Source organism: Trachypithecus francoisi, unplaced genomic scaffold, assembly GCF_009764315.1.
Source record: "Trachypithecus francoisi isolate TF-2019V2 unplaced genomic scaffold, Tfra_2.0 Lachesis_group13, whole genome shotgun sequence".
Taxonomy (NCBI): Eukaryota; Metazoa; Chordata; class Mammalia; order Primates; family Cercopithecidae; genus Trachypithecus; species Trachypithecus francoisi.
The window spans coordinates 45852465-45875860 of record NW_022681458.1 but is presented as its reverse complement, the minus strand read 5'-3'; the positions used below and the strand labels follow the sequence as shown (position 1 = coordinate 45875860).

The 23396-nt window shown below is 36.8% G+C and overlaps 1 protein-coding gene across 1 annotated transcript in view; it reads right to left on the bottom strand.

The window, feature by feature from the left end:
• DNAH7 (dynein axonemal heavy chain 7) overlaps positions 1-23396 on the bottom strand; it is a 341498-nt gene that overhangs the window by 120913 nt on the left and 197189 nt on the right. Inside the window, exons 32-40 of the mRNA XM_033230791.1 lie at positions 16657-16839; positions 16126-16302; positions 14016-14147; positions 12443-12667; positions 9638-9835; positions 5207-5362; positions 4340-4508; positions 2253-2379; positions 938-1157 (exon numbers count right to left, since the gene is read on the bottom strand). Coding sequence (XP_033086682.1) covers positions 938-1157; positions 2253-2379; positions 4340-4508; positions 5207-5362; positions 9638-9835; positions 12443-12667; positions 14016-14147; positions 16126-16302; positions 16657-16839 — 1587 coding nt within the window. The remainder of the gene's footprint in view (positions 1-937; positions 1158-2252; positions 2380-4339; positions 4509-5206; positions 5363-9637; positions 9836-12442; positions 12668-14015; positions 14148-16125; positions 16303-16656; positions 16840-23396) is intronic.

Here is a 23396-nt window from a genome sequence, read left to right as displayed (position 1 = left end):
GCTAGTTTTTTTTTTGTATTTTTAGTAGAGACGGGGTTTCACCATGTTAGCCAGGATGGTCTCGATCTCCTGACCTCGTGATCCGCCCGTCTCGGCCTCCCAAAGTGCTGGGATTACAGGCTTGAGCCACCGCGCCCGGCCCACATTTTCTTAATCCAGTCTGTCACTGATGGACATTTGGGTTGATTCCAAGTCTTTGCTATTGTGAATAGTACATGGTTTTAACACATAGCATATTCTCGTGGTCTATGTTTCTTAACTGCATTATTAAAATTAAAATAAGGGTCTTGCTCTGTCACCCAGGCTGAAGTGCAGTGGTGCCATCATAGCTCACTGCACCCTCAAACTCCTGAATTCAAGCAATCCTCCCGCCTCAGACTCCTAAAGTGCTGGGATTACAGGCATGAGCCACTCTGCCCGGTCTCCTCCACCAGTTTTTATAAGAGCATGCTCATCCACATACCTGTTCCCAAGAGAGCTTAAATACATTTTTATATAGTTTCTATGCTCTCAAGAATTTGCTTTGCAATTCTTTTGGCATCTAGTAATACTATACAAATAAGTAATGTAAAAAAAAAATAACCACAGTCACTTCTTATAAAAACAACTCCTTAAAAAGTGTTCCATTTCAAATTTATTTGAAGCCAAACTAACAAGGATTAAACTACTTAAGGGAAACTGGCTCAAAGTGACACCTACTTGGAAATATTCTATAAATCAACAGAAATTCCTAAATCTGCATATGGGAGATAAAGCATCATAAAATATCTCAGTGTTAAATATTTTAAAAATTTTTCTTGAGCACTGGCCTTCAAAATGCCAAATAAGTGAAAACATTTCAGCAATATAAATTGCCGAATATTTCTTTTCACCCAGTTGTTGGCATGGTAAATCTTTGTTTCTCACATAATCCCATTTCAATAACAGGAAAATTTACCTCATGAACCCAAAGACGTTTAATCATTCCTGTGGTTTCTGTTGTTTCTGGTCTTGACAAACAAACACCTTGAATGACACGGGAGAAATCACGGAGGTTGAACAAGTAGTGAGATTTAGCTGGAGTAGGCAAAAGATTCTTCATTGCTTCTTTATACAGAGTCATTGTGCCATTTACGATTTGTGTGGTCAAATCTAGAAATTCATCTGGAAATTTATAACTTAAAATGTTTTAAAATAAAAAGAAAGGAAAATGTTAGCAATTATATCATTATGAGACATGAAGGATACTTAGCAGGACAAACAGAAAATTTTAATTTTGATTAAATCAATGTCATTTATAAAATTACCATATCTTGTTATAATAATAATACTAATAGATTTTTACTCCTTTTAAAGCTATTTTCTATGTACTATTTTATGTTATGTCCAAAAGAACTCTGTGAAATGAGCAGGGCCAGTTTAATGGACTTAAAAGCACTTAAGTAAGTGAACAGAAGAGACAGCCAAGGAACCCAGATTATGTAATTCCCAAATCCACTAGACAAGCATTTCCCGACCTCTTTCATTCCCTGGCATTCTCAACTGCATATAAGTATAATCCATAAGGAACACTAGTGAAACAGATATTTTCAGAGGAAAAAAAGGAAGAAAATTAAAATATATAAAAAAAATAGGAAAAGAGAAAAAAAGGAGAGTAAAACAGTGAGCCAAGACAAAGGGCATGATTAGGGTATAAAGAACATAGAGAACTAATTTTCATTTAGAAAGATTGCCCAAATTTAACTTCTGGTTTGTCAAGGAGCCAGCTGTTTACTCCATCACTGGATAAGGCAAGGAATGAGAATTTCTTGAGAATGGTCATGGGGACACAGACAGACTTCCCCTGCCCAGGTCAGCTTGGCTCCTTGATATCTGTGCATCTTGTGGAGTAGCAGAATCTCTGCAGCTAGGCAGCTCCAAGGCAATACTTCTCAGAGTTGGACACGAATGCCCCTGCAGAACTCGAGTTCTACTAGAGGGCATCAAAGTCACAGCATAAACCTGGTACATCTTTCCAGCAGTAATTGAACTCAGTGGTGAAAATTCAAAATAATAACTCAAACATGAACATATTATATAGCAGAACGGTCAGACCTCTTTGTGTTATGCTCCCACACTGGGAGGTGGGGGGGACAGAGGCAAACAATGTTGTCTGTTACCTTTTCCTTATCTAGGAATGCTTTTGCTCTTTGAAATATGCTACTTAATATTGGTATGTTTCTAAAATATTTTATACCTCCTAATTAAAACAAAACAAATTTTTGATTACTTACCAGATTTTTAAATGCCAAGTTAAGATTCTAGAGAAGATTGTATACATGGATTTATCACTAAACTCATTGATTGTTATAATATTGAAATGTCGCATGTATCGAGGAGTTACTGGATTTCGACCACCACCTAAATATTAAAAGGTATAACTCTTAATAATGTTACTAGTATACATAAGAGTATTTTCTCAAGTATTTTATAGTTTAAAGTAACTTGAAAGATGGACAAATTCACAGCACATGAAGTTTAAGGGCAATCAATTGTTTGGATAACCCTGACATCAAAAAAACTATTTTTCCCTCAAACTCAAGATGTTACTTTTCTAGGTGAATTATCTGAATGAGTTCAACTAATTAGACATAATCTTGGGTCAAAACTATACTACCAAGGGAAATAAGACCAGGCAGAAAAAGCCACAGGCCATGTTCTCCACAGTTTACAGCTTAAAGCAGTAAATGGTAAACATTCTCAATACAATATTAAGATGTGATATTATACAATATTAATATAACCCTGGTGAATCTGACTGACCAAAGTTTAGGACACTTCCCCTAAGGCTGGAATTCAGAACAACCATGACATATAACCAAATTCTTTCCCCACATCTTGAAGTGAATTTACCCAAGACTAGTCTATACAGTTCATACAGTGACTTCACTGGCTGCTTGCATCTTTAAAAATTGGGGGATTTTTTCTATAAAATAATGACAGATTCCTTTGAGCTTATACATTTATTTTGGAAAATGTAAAAGAGTTTAAGGAGATGGTGAAAGGGTTGCAGAAGAAAAGATGGTAAGATCATCCACCCCAGCTCTGTCTCCAACCCTTCCAGAGAATGTTCAGAATTGTGGTATTTTTAGAAAATAGAAATTGCGTCCAAAAGGAAAAGATACCACATGGTTTCAGCATACTCTTCTTACCAATGCCTGAAGAGGCAGGGAAAAGTGGACATGTGAGTATAAATGCCTGGCTTGGGGTGGTGGGGGAGAGACAAAGTGGAACTGAAGTCTGAGACCCAGCAGCAATATGGTCTTTTATTAAAAAAAAAAAAAAAGAAAAAAGAGAAACAGCCTGAGCATAATAATAACAAGCCCCCAAGCCCTTGTCTCCACAAAATAAGAAACAAAATTAGCCAGACATGGTGGTGCATGCCTGTAGTCCTAGCTGCTCAGGAGGCTGAGGTGAGAGGATCACTTGAGCCCAGGAGTTTGAGGCTGCCGTGGGCTATGATCACACCACTGCACCCCACCTAAGCAACAGAGTGAGACCCTGTCTCAAAAACAAACAAACAGAAAGTGTTCAAAATGGCCCAGGGAATGTATTGAGAGCAATTACTGACTCAGCAAACTGCATTACAGGTTAGATAAAGGTCAGGGTTAGGGAGCAAATACCAGAGAGATTCCCTGAAGTGGTATATCAACACAAGCAACATTTTAAAAAATAGAATACTGGCTCGAGGTCAGGAAGAAAACAGATAAAGATGTCTTGTTAGTAAATCAAGCCATTTTAGACATCCCAGCATTAAAAAGCAAATTTCCTCTATAGAGATTCCTTTGCATATAAATTTATCTTGTAAAATTTAAAGGATCTTTTGGCCATTCCCTACTTAAATTCTTCTCAGCAGCCTGTTTAAATACAGAGACTGACTTGAATGGGACTTGATTGGGGTAGAAGGAAGATGATTTCTGAAGCAGGGACCATTCCATACAGTTGAAGCATTAAGGAATGACACAGAGGAAGATGAGCTGCCCCAGGAGGATGTGAGTTCTCAGAAAGCAGAAACAGGAAATTGGAAGCAAACTTCCAGAAGGTGGGAGAAAAAAGGATTTGGAAGAGTTCCAGAAGGTGGGAGAAATAAGTTCCAGAAGGTGGGAGAAAAAAAGATTTGGAAGAGTTGGTAGGTGCATAGCCTATCCAAGGTCACCCGCTTTGAGTTGGTCATGTGATACACTCCGTTAGGTCACAGTAGATACACATAGAAAACATATACACAAAACATTGGAACTCAAAAGAGGTTTTTTCCAGTTATTTCTTTAGCTATCGCTAGAGTGATTTTTTCATCTTAATAATCCAAATTCAAAAAATGTACCTGGAGGTCCCATAGCACACATGATCTGAATGTCCACTAGTTTAATCATGGAACAATCTTTTAGGTCATACCAGTTCCAGTGATCTAACCACTGTCTAAGTAATTCAATGGGAGGCTGAGCCCCATATACCTCCCGAGCAGGCATATTGACATCATCTACAAAGACAACCTGAGAATGAGAAGAGAAGAGGTATAGAAAATATTAACATCTCAACATAGAGTCCTATTGTGTAAACAATATTGAGGCAAATACTTAGCTATCTACTTGCAGAGTACATATGGGGAAGTGATGGTTTCTTTTTTAAACAAGGATAATATCTTTAGCTTCCATGCTTTTAGCATTCATATTCCTCAAGAAATAGGGAGACATTCTCATTACTAATCTTCGTAGGTTAATAGCTTAGGACTTATTAGTCCTCTGATACAATTTGTTTCCAATACACTGCATATTTTTTCCTTGTACTACACTTCAATTCATGAAAATAGATGAGAAAAATGTGATTAGGGTGAGAAGGGTGTTCTTTGCAGAGGAACACAGGTAAATCTATTGCGAGGTGGGTTGCTGAAGGTCTACAAAAGCAAGCAGCCAAGACTGCTGAATAAAAATGTCAGTGAAAAAATTAGGAAGGTAGATAATTTCTCAGATAAATATTCTACCTTCAACTCAAAGGGCAACTCCTTGTTTTAAACATCAAGCTGTCTACTGCACATACAAATATAACTACATTTTTAGGAGAACCTTTTAATCCAAATTTGTGACATAAAAAAACTATACAAAAAGATGTCTATCCCAGGTTATTTGGTTTCCTTGTTCCAACTGCAGCAATGTATATGAATAGGCCTGGGTACTGTACAAAGAGTCATTACCATTCTTTTGCCCAAAGGAGGACCAAAAACTCCCTTTCTTCTCTTGTCCAATTTTGACATGATAATATTCTGAGTTTGAGCTGCTGTAGTTTGTGCTGAGAAGTTAATTAGCAGAGGTTTGTAGATTTCCTTATTTAGTTGATTTAAAAGAAAATTCTATATAACAAAATAATAAAATGAACCATAGTTGGAATTATGTTTTGACATTTCAGAATAAACACTAAGCATTGTTACTGATAGTCTCAAATTTAACCTTAAGTGCCATAACACTGTACAAATAGATGGAATCAGTAGCAATAACAGTTACCACGCCAATAGAGTGTCTCCATCTGTCCACCCCTTGCATGTGCCTTCTCTGGTTTTCACAGCTACTAGAGAGTACACATTCCTCCTTAACATGGAGTCACAGAAACTCAGAGGTTAGGAAACCTGCCTAAATTCTCCATGATGGGCAAGAATTCAGACTGCCATTTGTCTCTCTCCAGATGAATGTTCTTTTTCATATATCTTATTATCTTTCCACTTACATACAAACCTATCTTTCTGTAAGTTATAAAGCTTAAAAATATAACTGTATTTTCAAAATGGAATTCACTGGGAAGCAGGTGGAATTACAATGGTTCTTAATCAAGATGTATGCCAGGGACGAGACATACCAGAATTCCCTGAGGAGCTCTTCAAAATAAAATTGCCTCTCCTCACTCTTTCTTCCCCTTCTCTCCCTTAAGAGTTCTGTATAGGGCACAATCCCTTGCCAATTAAGGGCCAATTTATTAGAAAAAATACTAAGTAAATCACATATTTTCTTAATGAACAGTAATATCTATCACACGGACGTATGAGTAAAGGAAGGGAAATAGTGAAGTTTTTTGCCGTTCTAAACTTTACTTGCATTAAATGCTTGCAGGGTTCAGCTTTATAATTAAGATACTAAATTATTAACCCAAAATATCAAATGGTAAAATATCTCAAGCAAGTCCTCTTTTCATGATGTGATTATATACTAAACATTACCATAATTAGGCTAATGGAAATTTTGAAAGCATACTTTGGAATATTAATCTGTTCATCAAGGCAACACATATTTTAAGAAGGACTTATGATGTTCTCATTAATGATTACATTTAGCATACATGCCAGGAGAACCAGGAGGCAGAACAAATACAGAAAATAAGGAAGACGTAGGGTAACAAGCTGGTCAGAGATGCTGGAGGAAGGCTAACTTTTAATCCTCCCATCAGCCCAGCAGGGGCTACCTTTTTAAATTTAAAATTGTTTTCCTTTTCATAGAATGAGCACATTCTAAAATGGAAGCTCTTTAAAATCTTTGAAGACTTTGTGTTCTTACCTGTGATTGCCAGTGAGAATAGCAAAAACCGGGAATGGGGAAGTTTAGAATAAAAGTAGGAATATATTTTTGAGACTTTTATGATTAAAATTTCTTTTATGTTGTATAATTATAATGTAAGTGATAGATTATTTCAAGATTATTTCAAGTTTGAAAACAAGTTATTCTATTTATGTAAAGAAACAACTCCCTATTCTGAGCAACAACTACAATGAAGGAATGACATGTCTGAGTAAAGCACATTTATATAAGTTTTTAAAAATTATTGCTTAAGACTCTAAAAAATTATTTCACTTTGCTTGCCTACATGATGTACAATGTAAATACTATATTATAACATATTTTTATTAGCTAACAATGGTAGTCATATGGTAGGTAATCAATAAATTTTTGTTGGATTGATGGATGAACTAAATGAAACAAGAGTGAAAATAAAGGGTGGGTGTGGTGGCTCCAGCCTGTAATCCCAGCACTTTGGGAGGCCAGGTCAGGAGGACTGCTTGAGCCCAGGAATTGGAGATCAGCCTCAGCCACATAGCAAGATCCCACTTCTACAAAAAAAATTATATGGGTGTGGTGGTGCATGCCTGTAGTCCCAGCTACTTGGGAGGCTGAAATGGGGGTAACACTTGAGCCCAGGAGGTCAAGGCTGCAGTGAGCTGTGATTGTGCCACTGCATTACAGCCTAGGGGATAGAGCAAGACCCTGTCTCTCAAAAATAAAAAAAATAATGAAAATAAGAATGCAACACATACATAAGCCATGGCATGAACAGTTTGGCAGTGAGCATAGAGGCCATCCAAAAACAGAACTAAATCTAACCATAATAAGCATAAATAGTTTTAAAACCAAAATCCAAAAGTAATTAATATTAAAAAAAACTTCCAAAACAGTTGCTGTATAATATTAAAAATAATTTGGCAAAAATAAACTGAGGTTTTAAAACATCACTGTCTTACCAGAAGATGGTGAAAGGTATTGGTGATAAATAGCAATATTTCACTATTCCTCATTAACTGGGTAGGGGAAGGAGGTCAATGGATACTGTCATTCATAGTATTGCTAATTTAAAACTGAATTTAGAAAAATATTATAGACTTTAGAAAAAATCCTTAGGTTTTTTTGTTGTAAAGTGTTGTTTTAACTTATGTTTTTAGGTAATCTTTAATTTGAATACTACTTTTTTTCATCATTTATTTAAAATATAAGTAGACATGCAATAATTTGAAGAGAAAATCACTTTAAATTGTAAATTTTATGTTTAATTCTTTCAACCAGATGAAATATATGTACAAAATTTTATGAAGCAGTTTATATAAATAAATTCTTAATGAAATTACTATAGGGAAATTAAAATTATGTAGCATTGTTTTAAAATATTTTCTTTCACAGAAGAATAAATTTCAGAGACTTTAGCTGTATATTTGTATCATTTACAATACAACTAACAATTAATTGGGGCAATGAAATCCCCCTGAAGGGCATGGCGGACAATAACCTTTATGAGGAACAACTTAATATTCATCAAAAAATTAACAATTCCATGTCCAGAAATCTTAGGATATTTTCCTAAACAAATAAGCAAAGATAAGAACAAAGACTTAGCTATAAAAATGTTAATTGCAATCTTCTTTCTTTCTTTTTTTTAATTTTTTTTGAGACAGAGTCTCACACTGTTGCCCAGGCTGGAGTGCGGTGGTGTGATCTTGGCTGACTGCAAGCTCCACCTGCCAGGTTCAAGTGATTCTCCTGCCTCAGCCTCCCGAGTAGCTGGGACTACAGGCGCCTGCCACCACGCCCAGCTACTTTTTTTGTTTGTTTTTGTATTTTTAGGAGAGACAGGGTTTCACCATGTTAGCCAGGATGGTCTCGATCTCCTAACGTGATCCCCCTGCCTCGGCCTCCCAAAGTGCTGGGATTACAGGCGTGAGCCACCGTGCCTGGCCTGCAATCTTATTTCTAAAGCAAAATGTTAGGAAAATTGGGGATTTGAATCAATTATTATAAAATTATAGAATCAAATACTACAATACCCTTAAAATCATCTTGTAGAAGAATAATGAAATTGAAAAATATTTACAATATTAGTTTTAAAAGCAGATTACAAAATTAAGTTCCGAAGTTTGTGAAAAGTAATGTTTTTATGCCTATGCACTTTATTGCCTGGGCTGAAATTGATGATGAATGTATAAATGACAAAAGGCTTGTATTTTTCTCTAACCACTGCCTTCAATCATGTTAAGTCTCCATTCCCTGACCCATGGTGATATCTTAGATAAATCTCTCAGCTTTCTGTACACTTCTAGTATTTTTCAGTTTTTTTTTTTAATCCAGGCCAAAAACACTCCTTGATTTACTCCCATACATGCAAGCATTTAGTTTATGAGAGATGTCATTCCAATCTCTTATGAAAGAGATTATTCAACAAACACTAGGATGGCTATGTAACTATATTGCCAAATACATTTCAGAAAGATTGTAAGATGTAATGTTAAAGTCAATAAAGAACTAGAAACAGGTACTGTGGGAGAATGTGAATTAACTGGAACCTACAATCAAAGAGGAGCCCTCAAAAGGATCTTCACTCTCCTTCACAGGCTGCATAAAGCTACTGAGACTGTGGCATTTTCTGTTACAGCATCTAGCATTATCTGAACTAACAGACAACAATTCCAGACATCATTAAGGAAAATCAGTCTTGTTACTACATAATAATCCTTCAGATATAAAATAACTTAGAAGATATCAAGTGTAACTAAAACACACTTTTCAAGAGGTATGAAATTCTCATGTGGAACAAGCAATTCTTCTTAAAATACCAAAATAAATGGGACAACAATTTAATGGTATAAAATGGCATCATATCATTAATCAACTTTCAAAAATAAACAGGCAATTATCACTTCTTGGTCTTTTGGCTAAAATAAAGAATAAAATAACTAGGCAATTTTTCAAAAATTGTCTGCAGTTCAAACATCAAAGTACTTGAGTATTTTTAAAATATTATTTGTCTACTATTTCGAAAACTAACATTTTTAGGAAGATTATGCACAGTTTAATACGTAGATTTCTGCGGTACTTACAATAATGTAAACACTTTTCCCAGTTCCTGTTGGTCCTACAAATATTGAAGGTTTTTGATGGGTGGTCAGCAATTCCATTAATGCAGAGTATCGAATTGTGTCCAGAGTTGGCACAATGATTTCATTAAACATTACATCTTTAGGAATTGGAGGAGCATCTTTCAATTTCTTTATCCATGGTTCCCATTTTCCTACTCCCTGTTTATAATAAACAACCAAGTAATGAATGTTATAAAATACTTTAAAAAGCTCTATACTCCTGTGCCATTGTAGAGAAGACTAAGACCAACAAACCCCAATACGTATACATTTGTTTTATCCTTTAAGACACTTAACACTCAGTTTGAAGGTTAAATTGTATGTATAAATTAAGGAGAAACTAGCTTTTACATGAATACAAATGAAATGGCAATGCTGTGGTTTTTTGATGTTCTGAAACCACTGCTTATGCCAACCCAATGATCAACTATTGCGGCCAAATGTTAGATTATTTAATGGTATTGAGAAAATTAAACTAACCAATGAGCTAAAGAGTAAAGAATTTCATTCAATAAATGTTAACCAGTATAGAATTTTTTCTCCCTAGAAGATACGCTGCATATTGCTTGCCTTTCATAACAGTATTTATAACATTAGTTTATCATTGCAGGCAAAATTTCTTTTTAAAAAATGTACAGTAAAAAAATACATAAAATATACATAAAATTTACCCTTAACCATTTTTAAGTGAACAGTTCAATAGTGTTAACTATGTTCACATTGCCGTGTAACAGATCTCTAGAAGAGCAAAATTTCTTTATATGAGATTATTATTATGAGTTAACATTATGCCATATCTTTGCATCCAATTAGCTTGAGAACTAAAATTTTAATTTGCTATGACTGTGTTTATAACAAAAGCATTCAAGAATATCATGTTAACCCTGTCTTCTTAGAAAAACACTGCTACCCTTCTTGCAGAATAAAATCTAAATTCTTGGTCATTCAAAGTACATCAGAATTCGGACCCATCCTTCCTTCACAACCAGGCCTCACTGAGGCACTTGCTGGTCCCCAGCCCCCGCCACTTCCCTGGGCTGGGCCCGAGCTTTGATGCATGGCACTCATTGGGCCAGAATGGCACATGACTGTCATCTGAAGAGGTTATGAACTCACTGAGGGCAGCACTGTGCTTTATTCATTCTTGCATCTTCAGGTAGAAGGTTGTGCGTACAGCAGAGAATTTTTTTTGGGGGGGTGTTAAATTCACATCAGTCTGAAAATTGTATTATAAAGAAATATTTCTAGAACCAATGAAGAAAATAATGCCTTTCCCAAATTCTTGTTAATCTTTTCAAACATGTGCCTTTTGATACCATATAGGAAAGAAACCATTAAGAATCAGAAAACCTGACCGGGCACAGTGGCTCAGGCCTATAATCCCAGCACTTTGGGAGGCCCAGGTGGGTGGATCATGAGGTCAGGAGATCAAGACCATCCTGGCTAACATGGTGAAACCCCGTCTCTACTAAAAATACAAAAAATTAGCTGGGCATGGTGGCGGGCGCCTGTAGTCTCAGCTACTCAGGAGGCTGAGGCAGGAGAATGGTGTGAACCCAGGAGGCGGCGCTTGCAGTGAGCCGAGATTGCGCCACTGCACTCCAGCCTGGGCGACAGAGTGAGACTCAGTCTCAACAACAACAACAAAAAAAGAGAATCAGAAACCCAGAAATGTATTGTTATTTAGAGGTTGTGTGATCCTGGGACAGTCACATTAAATCTTAAATCTCTGAGCCCCATTTCCTCAATGGCAAAACTTGCAAAATAATCTTATCCTTCCCACCTCACCAAGGTGTTGGAAAATGAAATGGAAATAATTGCAGAAAACTTTGTAAACTACCCTGAAAATGCAGGGTATTATCAGTAATTTGAAATTAAATAAAGTAAAAAATATGTGTTGGGCACAGTCTCGCCTTCTGGGGTGACGTAGCAATACATTGCAAGAACCATAAAAATTCAAAAAGCAATACAGTAATGCCTTTTCTAGAAATTTATCTTAAGGATATAATCCGATATGTACCCAATGACTTGTATCTAAGAATATTTACCAAAGTAGTACTTATAAAAGTGAGAATCTAAAAACAACAAAAACAGTCCAATGTCCAAGGGTAGGAAATTGACTTTAGAAAGCAAGTTTACTGAAGAAACATTAGTGAAATGGAAAGCTTTTCTCATTATTAAGAAAACAAGAAGGATATAAAGCTGCCCATTGGGAATGTGGTATGATCCCAATTTTACTTAAATCTGTATATATTTAAATAATATATATTCCTAAACTTGGTCCTCAGTACAATACTTGTGGGATTTGTTATACAAAAACAACCACCACCTAAGTTTTATTTTCCAATCCGTTTGGGAAGCACTGAATTAAGATTACACCAGCTGGATTCCTACAGGACTTCTTAGTGCCTAGTATACTAACATGCACCATGAACCTCTAACAGCCATCCTTAAACAGTATGTGCCTACTGTGATTCTATTTAATGAGTGCAACTGGTCCATTAGATATTATTATCTCATAGTATCATTGGAAAGAACTATGTTCAGAGAAATCAACTAGTCCATGGCTATACAGAAAGAAAGTGACTTTACTAGGACTCAAACCTAGAGCTGCCTGACTTCAAGCCAGTGCATCTTCCTCTATTCGATGCTGTCTCTTAAGGTAAACTGTGATGACAAAGGTGGCCACAGAGTCATTATATGCTGTGTGTCGGAGAGGGGACTCTGCCAGGCTAGCAGCTGCAAATCTTGCTTCAGAACTCTTACCTCAGTGACAAATTGATAATCATAAATTGTTCCTTCTTCAGGAAATGTGACCGTTAGTGCCTTTGAGGATGTTTGCTCAGTACCACTCTGTAATTTAAACGTATTTCGAGTTCGATCTGAAATTGGACCTTCCATAAGTTCTCGAAGAATCTTATTAAATTTCAACCGATCATCATCTGTACAAGAAGCACCAATGGACCAGATCAATGAAAACAGAAAAATGCCCTGCATTGGAGAGATGAGAAGATTAAGAACAATTAAAGAATAATTTTAATCTGTCCTTGAAGCTTACATATCAGATCAGCCAGATTAGTATCTCTGAAAGGAAACACATAAGCTCAAATATATTAGTAGGTCATCTCAGGATTTTGTAATCATAAGGGTTTTAAAAAATCAAATCGCATGTCTTATAAAACCTTAGAGAAGATAATACAAAACAAAGAATACATTCTGGCCATAGTGAAACTTCAGAATGATTAATCTAGTAAATCTCATATTTTCAACACATGACAGCAGCTTGATATTAAAAGGAACATAGAAATAACTTACTATTAAGGTATTAAGGCACACTTTAATAAAGCAAATAACGTACCTATCCATTTTCTATTTAAATTTTGATATGGTGGGTTTACTTTAAGTAGAACAAATTTAAATTATTTTATTTGTAATATCTGAGCATTAAGTGTCTAAACTAGAATTGCAATTCCGCAAGCAAAAGATACTAGCTTTCTTCTTTTCCAGACTCAAAAAGAGGAAACAGGGTAGAAGACAAGACCCACCAATAAGGTAGGAAGCCTGTTTGCTTGTTTTAAAACAAGGTCTTTTATTAAATACAAAGCCAAGAGATTCTGGACTATGCTCATGAAAATTCTGGACTCTACTTCAACCCTATTCCCCTACTCCTAGTTTACTCACAGAATTTCTCTCCAGAAACCATTCAACACTAAGTTAAAACTTAATTTATTTCAAAACATATAAGTTAAGCAAGTACCACAGTGACCACGGTAGAAGTGCTACCATGAGTAGTGCAGTAATATTTTCACTAAAAAATCCAAAGTCTACTGATATTTTTATTCCCATTTAAAAAATCAGTTTATTGATTACCCATATATTTTCTTGCTTTCCTTAATCCAAATATATATTTATATATACACACACACATATGTATACAAATAATTTATATCTCATGAAAAAAGGAAGAAAAATCAAGGGAAAAAAAGCAATAAATTATTTTAATTTGGAAAGGAGGTAAATTTCGTTGCCAAAATGGTCACTGACATTTTGGGAATGGATCATTTCTAAGGCTGGTCAAACGACTTGAGATTTCAGTAGTAGATCTGAGGTGATCCGTGGGCTCCGCCCAAACCTCATGATGTACCATGACTGCCAGTCAAGAAGCTTCCCCACCAGCACTCAGAATCTGGGGCCTGGCTCTTTGCTCACTCTTCAGCTACTGCCCGTCGACTAGTCTCCAACTTCAGGGGCAAAATGAGTTTCATAAATTAGGAAGCTTTGGGGAAAGCAGTAGATACCTGTCTTTCTGTAGCAGGATACAGAAGGCAATGGACCTTACCTCAAGCAAAGAGTAAGTTTCTCGATCACTTCTCTCCTTTAGTTTGACTTCATCAGCAAAATCATCCATAAAACAGTCGATTAGATTCATTAAGGATCGGACCAAGTTTGTATCGGAAGTAGGAGATAATTCCTGAAAAGTCAGTAAGAAAACGTCTAAACAATTTAAAATAGGTACTAGCTAAACCATCCCCAGCTAATATTTACTAAGCTCATTTAATTTTAACAGCAATAATTTTAAATTCATACTATCTATGAGTAGGTACTATTATTACAATTCACTTGGGAGAACTGGATGTTACATCTAGGTAGTGTGCACTCTTTAACCTTTCATATTGATTCTCAAATTTTAAAAAATTGCTGTTACATGTGTAGTTAATTTAAGATATGGATTCCATGGTATATTAATTTTATAAATAAAAACACTAAAAAAATTTCATAGAAGGCAGTTAATTTGTATATCTAAAATGTTTAATAAGTAAAATCAATTTCAGAGCATATTTATAAGCCACAGCAATACTCATAGTAAACTCATCACTATGAAATACAATTCGAAGTCTTGGAACCCTCAAAAACCTTGCTGGAGTGCTGAAATTGTCATGCACTTTACTTTTTTGCTTGTCACCATGACAGTTTATAAAATAAATGAAATAACGTGTAATGCTCCTAGAACCATGCAGCATATACCAAGTTCTCATAGGCGTTTGTCTTCTCCCCATGCAGCTCTCTTCCAATTGCCAAAGTCACAGTGTTTGGTGATTAACAAGTAAAAATTAACTCTCTGAAACAGATTCCCTGAAGATTAGAAGCTGGTGACTTCATGTTCAACTGCCACCTCATTGGAAACATCAGAAATGACAGCTGAGTTTCTAAGTGTGGGACTAAGTATTACTGATGCAACACTAAAATACAAATAGTTATCATTACAAATAAAACAGATAATTATTACTACATAGTAAATAACAGGCATTCATAATTTCTTCAAGAGATAACAGAAGTGCACAGTACATTTTTAAAAGCTTGCATTATAAGTTTCATGCTTTCCTATAGAAAGGATGTTTCAGTTATATAGAAAATTTGTTTATTATTTGTATTATCTAAATTCTCTGACAGTGCCAGAATAAAAGTCATAAAGGCCCTGAAGCTTATTTTATTATGACCTCAGTTCATACATGTTTAATTGTTTTTGAAACACAATTACTTCATATCTACAACATATTTCAGTTACAGCCAAACTTCTTGAAAGCAGTATGGAAGACACATCACTTTCTTCAGATGTTCTTCCCTCTTTCCTCTCTCTTGTCTAAAACACTGATGTACCTGTGATTCTATCCCTTGCTCTCTTCTTTTTTTCTCTGGAATTTTTCTTTAGGTAATCTATATTAACGTGGTTTTAAACTCCATTTTCCAAATCTGTTCCTTGAGCTAAACTTTTGCTTCAAAACTTTTTGTTATATCTTCAACAGCAAGAGAACTATCAACTCTATTTCCCTACATTTGTTCCTGGGCCAAAGTCATTCTAAAAGACCTTTGGTCAGCATCTTCCAAAGCAGAAATTAAACATTCTTGCTCTATAATTTCCAGCTGGAGAAAGTTCAACCCCCAGAGGCAGGAGACTCCCATTTCCTTGTCATTTTCCTCCCTTCTACCATCCCCCCTCCCTTCCACCATACCCCCTCCCTTTCCTTCCCCTTCCCAGTGTGTATTGAAAGAAAGAAAAATGAATTTGCCTACTTTAGGACTTCTTTCCTGTTCTTCTACCATGGACTGACTGGCTTATTTTAGGAACTTTGGATAATAAAGACTATTGTAATAATGGAAATTATTTAAAATGCAATAGCCCATCAGAAAAAAGAAAAAACATTTTGACATTGTTATGTGGGCCTTTGCGTTCTCTTTTTTTTAGAGAGAGAAAAGAGTAGCACCAATATACCTCATTTGAAATATTTTTAGTGAATTGTATGAATTCTAATTAAAATTTTTAACTTAATCAGAAAAATGTTTTGATTTAATATCTTAGTTGATAATAAAAACAGACATTAAAATTGATACGTAAGTCTAATTTGAGTTTTCCATTTATTTTTTAATCTTAAAATTCTCATTTCTCTTACCTTTGTATGCTTTCTAATAAATTCAATCGAAACAGGGACCATTCTGTCAAATAAGCTCATTATAAATTCCTTTTGAATAACACTGACTGACGCAGGTAACATATTCACCCAAGATAACATCAGTGGTCTCCAGCCTAACATGTGAGGCTCCATGTAAATCATGCCACACCTGGAAACCTGGAAAGCCATAAGTGGTTACCATCAAGGGAATGCTTATAAAATAAATATGATTTGGCACCTCTGTTTCTTACGATCTTCAGCAAAGTCTTGGAGGAGGGGAAAGCTTATATTATTTCATGATCTCGATTTTTGTGTCTAACTTTACCAAATAGTCCTAAACCAGGAGGAAAACATCCTGACCACTAAATTTGTCAAGGTATGTCAACAGATATATCTGTACTTTGAGAATCAAAGATTGCTCTTAAAAGAAATTCTGTTAATATTTTTTGTTTAAAGTCAAAGGTACTAAGCAAATACATGCATTCATAATATCTTATAATTTATAAAAAGATGTCAAAACAGAGAACTTACAGTTGCAGGGGAAGCAACTTCTAAATCCATTGGCTCAAAAATTAGATTCATTTGTGGTGACATTTGAATAATCTCCCCACTCATGAGACAGAGCTTCTTGTTGTCATCCAACACAGTGTTCATATTCTCAATCCACACTGCATCTACTGGGCCATCAAAAATTAACCATTTCCTATCTGGAGTCTGTTTCATGCACATGTGAACAGAGGGCAAAAATATAATGATGATAATATAAGGAAACAGTCCAATAATATTATTTCAAAATTTTAAAATATAAGTACTAGGATTAATTTCATCATGAAAATGTAAAGGCACTCTTTGAATAAAGATTACTATATGTGTGTGTGTGTATGTGCACACACACGTATATAATATGTATCACTAAAGAAGCCTATACTATATATGCCATGGACAAGACAAAAATATGTCATCTTTCCTTAAGATTCAATCTTTTTCAGTCTCTTCCTTCCTTCCTTTCTCTTTCTTTTCTTTTTCTTTCTTTTTTCCTTTCCTTTCCTTTCCCTGTCTTTATATTTTTTTAATTTTTTATTTAAAAAAAATTTTTCAGGGTCTCACTCTGTTGCCTAGGCTGGAGAGCCTAGTGGCGTGATCATGGCTCATTGCAGTTTCTGCCTCCCAGGCTCAAGCAATCCTCCCACCTCAGCTCCCAAATACCTAGGACCACAAGTGCGCACCACCACACCCAGCTAAATTTTGTATTTCTTGTGGGGTTTCACTACGTTGCCCAGGCTGGTCTTGAACTCCTGAGCTCCAACTCCCTTGGTCCCCCAAAGTACTGGGATTACAGGCATGAGCCACTGCACCTGGCCGTTGATCAATGTTTCTGAACTCAAATATATTAACATGTTTTAGAAAGTAATATAAGTAAAAAATATATAACTGTCAGGAAAAACAAAATTATTCAGATTATCTGACTCTATATAGTTTCATGTTTATGCAAATTAATTGCCCTTGTGTGCTAAACCAAATTTCTTATCCCCTTCACTGAATGAATTCACACACATACATACATGTGTACACACTCCCCTTGGGCTGAACTCTCTCCTGATGGTATAGAAAATTACAACCAATATAACATTCACAGTCCTACAATGATGTGATAAGTAGGAAAATATTTACACATTGTCCAGAATATAGTAAATGCTCAACAGATATGAAAGAGTAGTCAGGTATTAGCCAGAGTATACAAAGATGGATTCTCCTTTTCAGATCCTTATAATTCAAGCTTTTTTGTGTACACCAACGATTCCTTGCTTTTCCTTCAGCAAATATGAGTTCAAGTTGAAGTGGTGAAGGATGTGAATCCTTAGCACATTCTCAGTCCCTGCAGCCAACTGCATTAATCTATAAGACAATGGGTCTGTCTCAGGCTCAAGCCACCCCACACCCACACTCAGAGGCTAGTTCTAGCTGTGTTCAGGAAGGAAGCAAGGAAGAGCCACAGCTCGGTGATCATCCTGAGATCAACTTGCTCTTCTGCTGTGGGCTTCCCATGCCTGTTATGCATCACTTTGGGAAACACTACCGTGCAATGGCGAGACCTTGGGCTTCACAGTCTCAAGGACCTCAGTTCTCAGTTGACTCCACTGCTTATGAGCTGTGGACTTCAGGTGAAATACTTAAACTCCCTGAGACTCAGTATTTGTGGGACCTAGCTTCCTGAAAAATGTAATGTAAGCTGTAAGTATAAAATAGAGGTATGTCATGATTATTTCTGTGTAAATAATGTAACTGCATATATTATCTAGTGACTTCATCTCTTATTCTTAGCCAGAGTGCCTCCACTGTGGCAAGAGAGGACCTAAGAAGCCACATCAAGGGTTCCATACCTCTGTCTGCTTCACCTGTGCCCACAATTTCTTTTATCCTTGAAATTACTACTAACACTTGACTTTGGGCAAGATCTCTGCTGCATGAGAGTCAGTTCTTATGTCGCTCATTGCCTAAGGTCTTTCCAGCAATAACAACAGAGCTGAGATTTCACATTTTATCCATTATTACCTGACTCATGAGTCATGCTCTGCTAGGTCCTTAAGTGGGTAGACAGCACCAAGTTTAAAATGTATGGTAGTCAGAAGAAAGAAAACACTTATAAAAAAATGATTTGATAAACAAATTAAATGTCCTGAGCCTATGCCCGATTTCCTACACTACCGCTTTAGCAAGCAGTCTCCCATATAATCACACGCTCTGCAGAACCTGCTAAAATACGGCAACCCTGGGGGCTCCCACGCTCACGGAGCCTCCCTCATTGCTAGCACAGCAGTCTGAGATCTAACTGCAAGGTGGCAGCGAGGCTGGGGGAGGGGCGCCTGCAATTGCTGAGGCTTAAGAAGGTAAACAAAGCCTCCAGGAAGCTCGAACTGGGTGGAGCCACCGCAGCTCAAGGAGACCTGCCCGTCTCTGTAGACTCCAAATCTGGGTGGAGTCTGACAGCTGTCTGACAGCTTTGAAGAGAGCAGTGGATCTCCCAGCATGGAGGCTGAGATCTGAGAACGGACAGACTGCCTGCTCAAGTGGGTCCCTGACCCCTGAGTAGCCTAACTAGGAGTCATCCCCTACTAGGTGCAGACACCTCACACCTCACACGGTGGGGTACACCCCTGAGACGAAGCTTCCAGAGCAAGAATCAGACAGCAGCACTCGCTGTTCAGCAATATACTATCTTCTGCAGCCTCTACTGCTGATACTCAGGCAAACAGGGTCTGGAGTGGACCTCAAGCAATCTCCAACAGACCTACAGCTGAGGGTCCTGACTGTTAGAAAGGAAAACTAACAAACAGAAAGGACACCCACACCAAAACACCATCACTATGTCACCAGCATCAAAGACCAGAGGCAGATAAAACCACAAAGACAGGGAAAAAGCAGGGCAGAAAAGCTGAAAATTCAAAAAATAAGAGCACATCTCCCCCTCCAAAGGAACGCAGCTCATTGCCAGCAACGGATCAAAGCTGGACGGAGAATGACTTTTGACGAGTTGAGAGGAGAAGGCTTCAGTCCATCAAACTTCTCAGAGCTAAAGGAGGAACTACGTACCCAGCGCAAAGAAACTAAAAATCTTGAAAAAAGAATGGAAGAATGGATAACTAGAATAATCAATGCAGAGAAGGCCATAAACGAACTGACAGAGATAAAAACCATGACACGAGAAATACGTGACAAATGCACAAGCTTCAGTAACCGACTCGATCAACTGGAAGAAAGAGTATCAATGATTGAAGATCAAATGAATGAAATGAAGCAAGAAGAGAAGTCTAGAGAAAAAAAAGGAAAAAGAAATGAACAAAGCCTCCAAGAAATACGGGATTATGTGAAAAGATCAAATCTACATCTGATTAGTGTGCCTGAAAGTGAGGGGGAAAATGGAACCAAGTTGGAAAACACTCTTCAGGATATCATCCAGGAGAACTTCCCCAACCTAGTAAGGCGGGCCAACATTCAAATTCAGGAAATACAAAGAATGCCACAAAGATACTCCTCCAGAAGAGCAACTCCAAGACACATAATTGTCCGATTCACCAAAGTTGAAATGAAGGAAAAAATGTTAAGGACAGCCAGAGAGAAAGGTTGGGTTACCCACAAAGGGAAGCCCATCAGACTAACAGCAGATCTCTCGGCAGAAACTCTACAAGCCAGAAGAGAGTGGGGGCCAATATTCAACATTCTTAAAGACAAGAATTTTCAACCCAGAATTTCATATCCAGACAAACTAAGTTTCATAATTGAAGGAGAAATAAAATCCCTTACAGACAAGCAAATGCTTAGAGATTTTGTCACCACCAGGCCTGCCCTACAAGAGATCCTGAAGGAAGCACTAAACATGGAAAAGAACAACTGGTACCAGCCAGGGCAAAAACATGCCAAAATGTAAAGACGATGGATGTTAGGAAGAAACTGCATCAACTAATGAGCAAAATAACCAGCTAATATCACAATGACAGGATCAAGTCCACACATAACAATATTAACCTTAAATGTAAATGAACTAAATAGTGCAATTAAAAGACACAGACTGGCAAATTGGATAAAGAGTCAAGATCCATCACTTTGCTGTATTCAGGAAATCCATCTCACGTGCAGAGACACACATAGGCTCAAAATAAAGGGATAAAGGAAGATCTACCAAGCAAATGGAGAACAAAAATAAGCAGGGGTTGCAATCCTAGTCTCTGATAAAACAGACTTTAAACCAACAAAGATCAAAAGAGACAAAGAAGGCCTTAATATAATGGTAAAGGGATCAATTCAACAGGAAGAGCTAACTATCCTAAATACATATGCACCCAATACAGGAGCACTCAGATTCATAAAGCAAGTCCTTAGAGACTTACAAAGAGACTTAGACTCCCATACAATAATAATGGGAGACTTTAACACCCCACTGTCAACATTAGACAGATCAATGAGACAGAAAGTTAACAAGGATATCCAGGAATTGAACTCAACTCAACTCTGTACCAAGGGAACCTAATAGACATCTACAGAACTCTCCACCCCAAATCAACAGAATATACATTCGTCTCAGCACCACATTGCACTTATTCCAAAATTGACCACATAGTTGGAAGTAAAGTCCTCCTCAGCAAATGTAAAAGAACAGAAATTATAACAAACTATCTCTCAGACCACAGTGCAATCAAACTAGAACTCAGGACTAAGGAAATCAATCAAAACCGCTCAACTACATGGAAACTGAACAACCTGCTCCTGAATGACTACTGGGTACATAACAAAATGAAGGCAGAAATAAGGATGTTCTTTGAAACCAATGAGAACAAAGATACAACATACCAGAATCTCTGGGACATATTTAAAGCAGTGTGGAGAGGGAAATTTATAGCACTAAATGCCCAGAAGAGAGAGCAGGAAAGATCTAAGATTGACACCCTAACATCACAATTAAAAGAATTAGAGAAGCAAGAGCAGACACATTCGAAAGCTAGCAGAAGGCAAGAAATAACTAAGATCAGAGCAGAACTGAAGGAGATAGAGACACAAAAATCCCTCCAAAAAATCAATGAATCCAGGAGCTGGTTTTTTGAAATGATCAACAAAATTGATAGACCGCTAGCAAGACTAATAAAGAAGAAAAGAGAGAAGAATCAAATAGATGCAATAAAAAATGATAAAGGGGATATTACCACCGACCCCACAGAAATACAAACTACCATCAGAGAATATTATAAACACCTCTACGCAAAAAAAACTAGAAAACCTAGAAGACATGGATAATTTCCTGGACACTTACACTCTCCCAAGACTAAAGTAGGAAGAAGTTGAATCCCTGAATAGACCAATAGCAGGCTCTGAAATTGAGGCAATAATTAATAGCCTACCAACCAAAAAGAAGTCCAGGACCAGACAGATTCACAGCCAAATTCTACTGGAGGTACAAGGAGGAGCTGGTTACCATTCCTTCTGAAACTATTCCAATCAACAGAAAAAGAGGGAATCCTCCCTAACTCATTTTATGAGGCCAACATCATCCTGATACCAAAGCCTGGCAGAGACACAACAAAAAAAGAGAATTTCAGACCAATATCGCTGATGAACATTGATGCAAAAATCCTCAATAAAATACTGGCAAACCAAATCCAGCAGGACATCAAAAAGCGTATCCACCATGATCAAGTGGGCTTCATCCCTGGGATGCAAGGCTGGTTCCACATACACAAATCAATAAACGTAATCCAGCATATAAACAGAACCAAAGACAAAAATTATATGATTATCTCAATAGATACAGAAAAGGCCTTTGACAAAATTCAACAGCCCTTCATGCTAAAAATTCTCAATAAATTTGGTATTGATGGAACATATCTCAAAATAATAAGGGCTATTTATGACAAACCCACAGCCAATAGCATACTGAATGGGCAAAAACTGGAAGCATTCCCTTTGAAAACTGGCACAGGACAGGGATGCCCTCTCTCACCACTTTATTCAACATAGTGTTGGAAGTTCTGGCTAGGGCAATCAGGCAAGAGAAAGAAATAAAGGGTATTCAATTAGGGAAAGAGGAAGTCAAATTGTCCCTGTTTGCAGATGACATGATTGTACATTTAGAAAACCCCATCCTCTCAGCCCAAAATCTCCTTAAGCTGATAAGCAACTTCAGCAAAGTCTCAGGATACAAAATCAATGTGCAAATATCACAAGCATTCTTATACACCAATAACAGAACAACAGAGAGCCAAATCATGAATGAACTTCCACTCACAATAGCTTCAAAGAGAATAAAATACCTAGGAATCCAACTTACAAGGGATGTGAAGGACCTCTTCAAGGAGAACTACAAACCACTGCTCAACAAAATAAAAGAGGACACAAACAAATGGAAGAACATACCATGCTCATGGATAGGAAGAATCAATATCTTGAAAATGGCCATACTGCCCAAGGTGATTTATAGATTCAATGCCATCCCCATCAAGCTACCAATGACTTTCTTTACAGAATTGGAAAAAACTGCTTCAAAGTTCATATGGAACCAAAAAAGAGTCCACATTGCCAAGACTATCCTAAGTCAAAAGAACAAAGCTGGAGGCATCACGATACCTGACTTCAAACTATACTACAAGGCTACAGTAACCAAAACAGCATGGTACTGGTACCAAAACAGAGATACAGACCAATGGAACAGAACAGAGTCCTCAGAAATAATACCACACATCTACAGCCATCTGATCTTTGACAAACCTGACAAAAATAAGAAA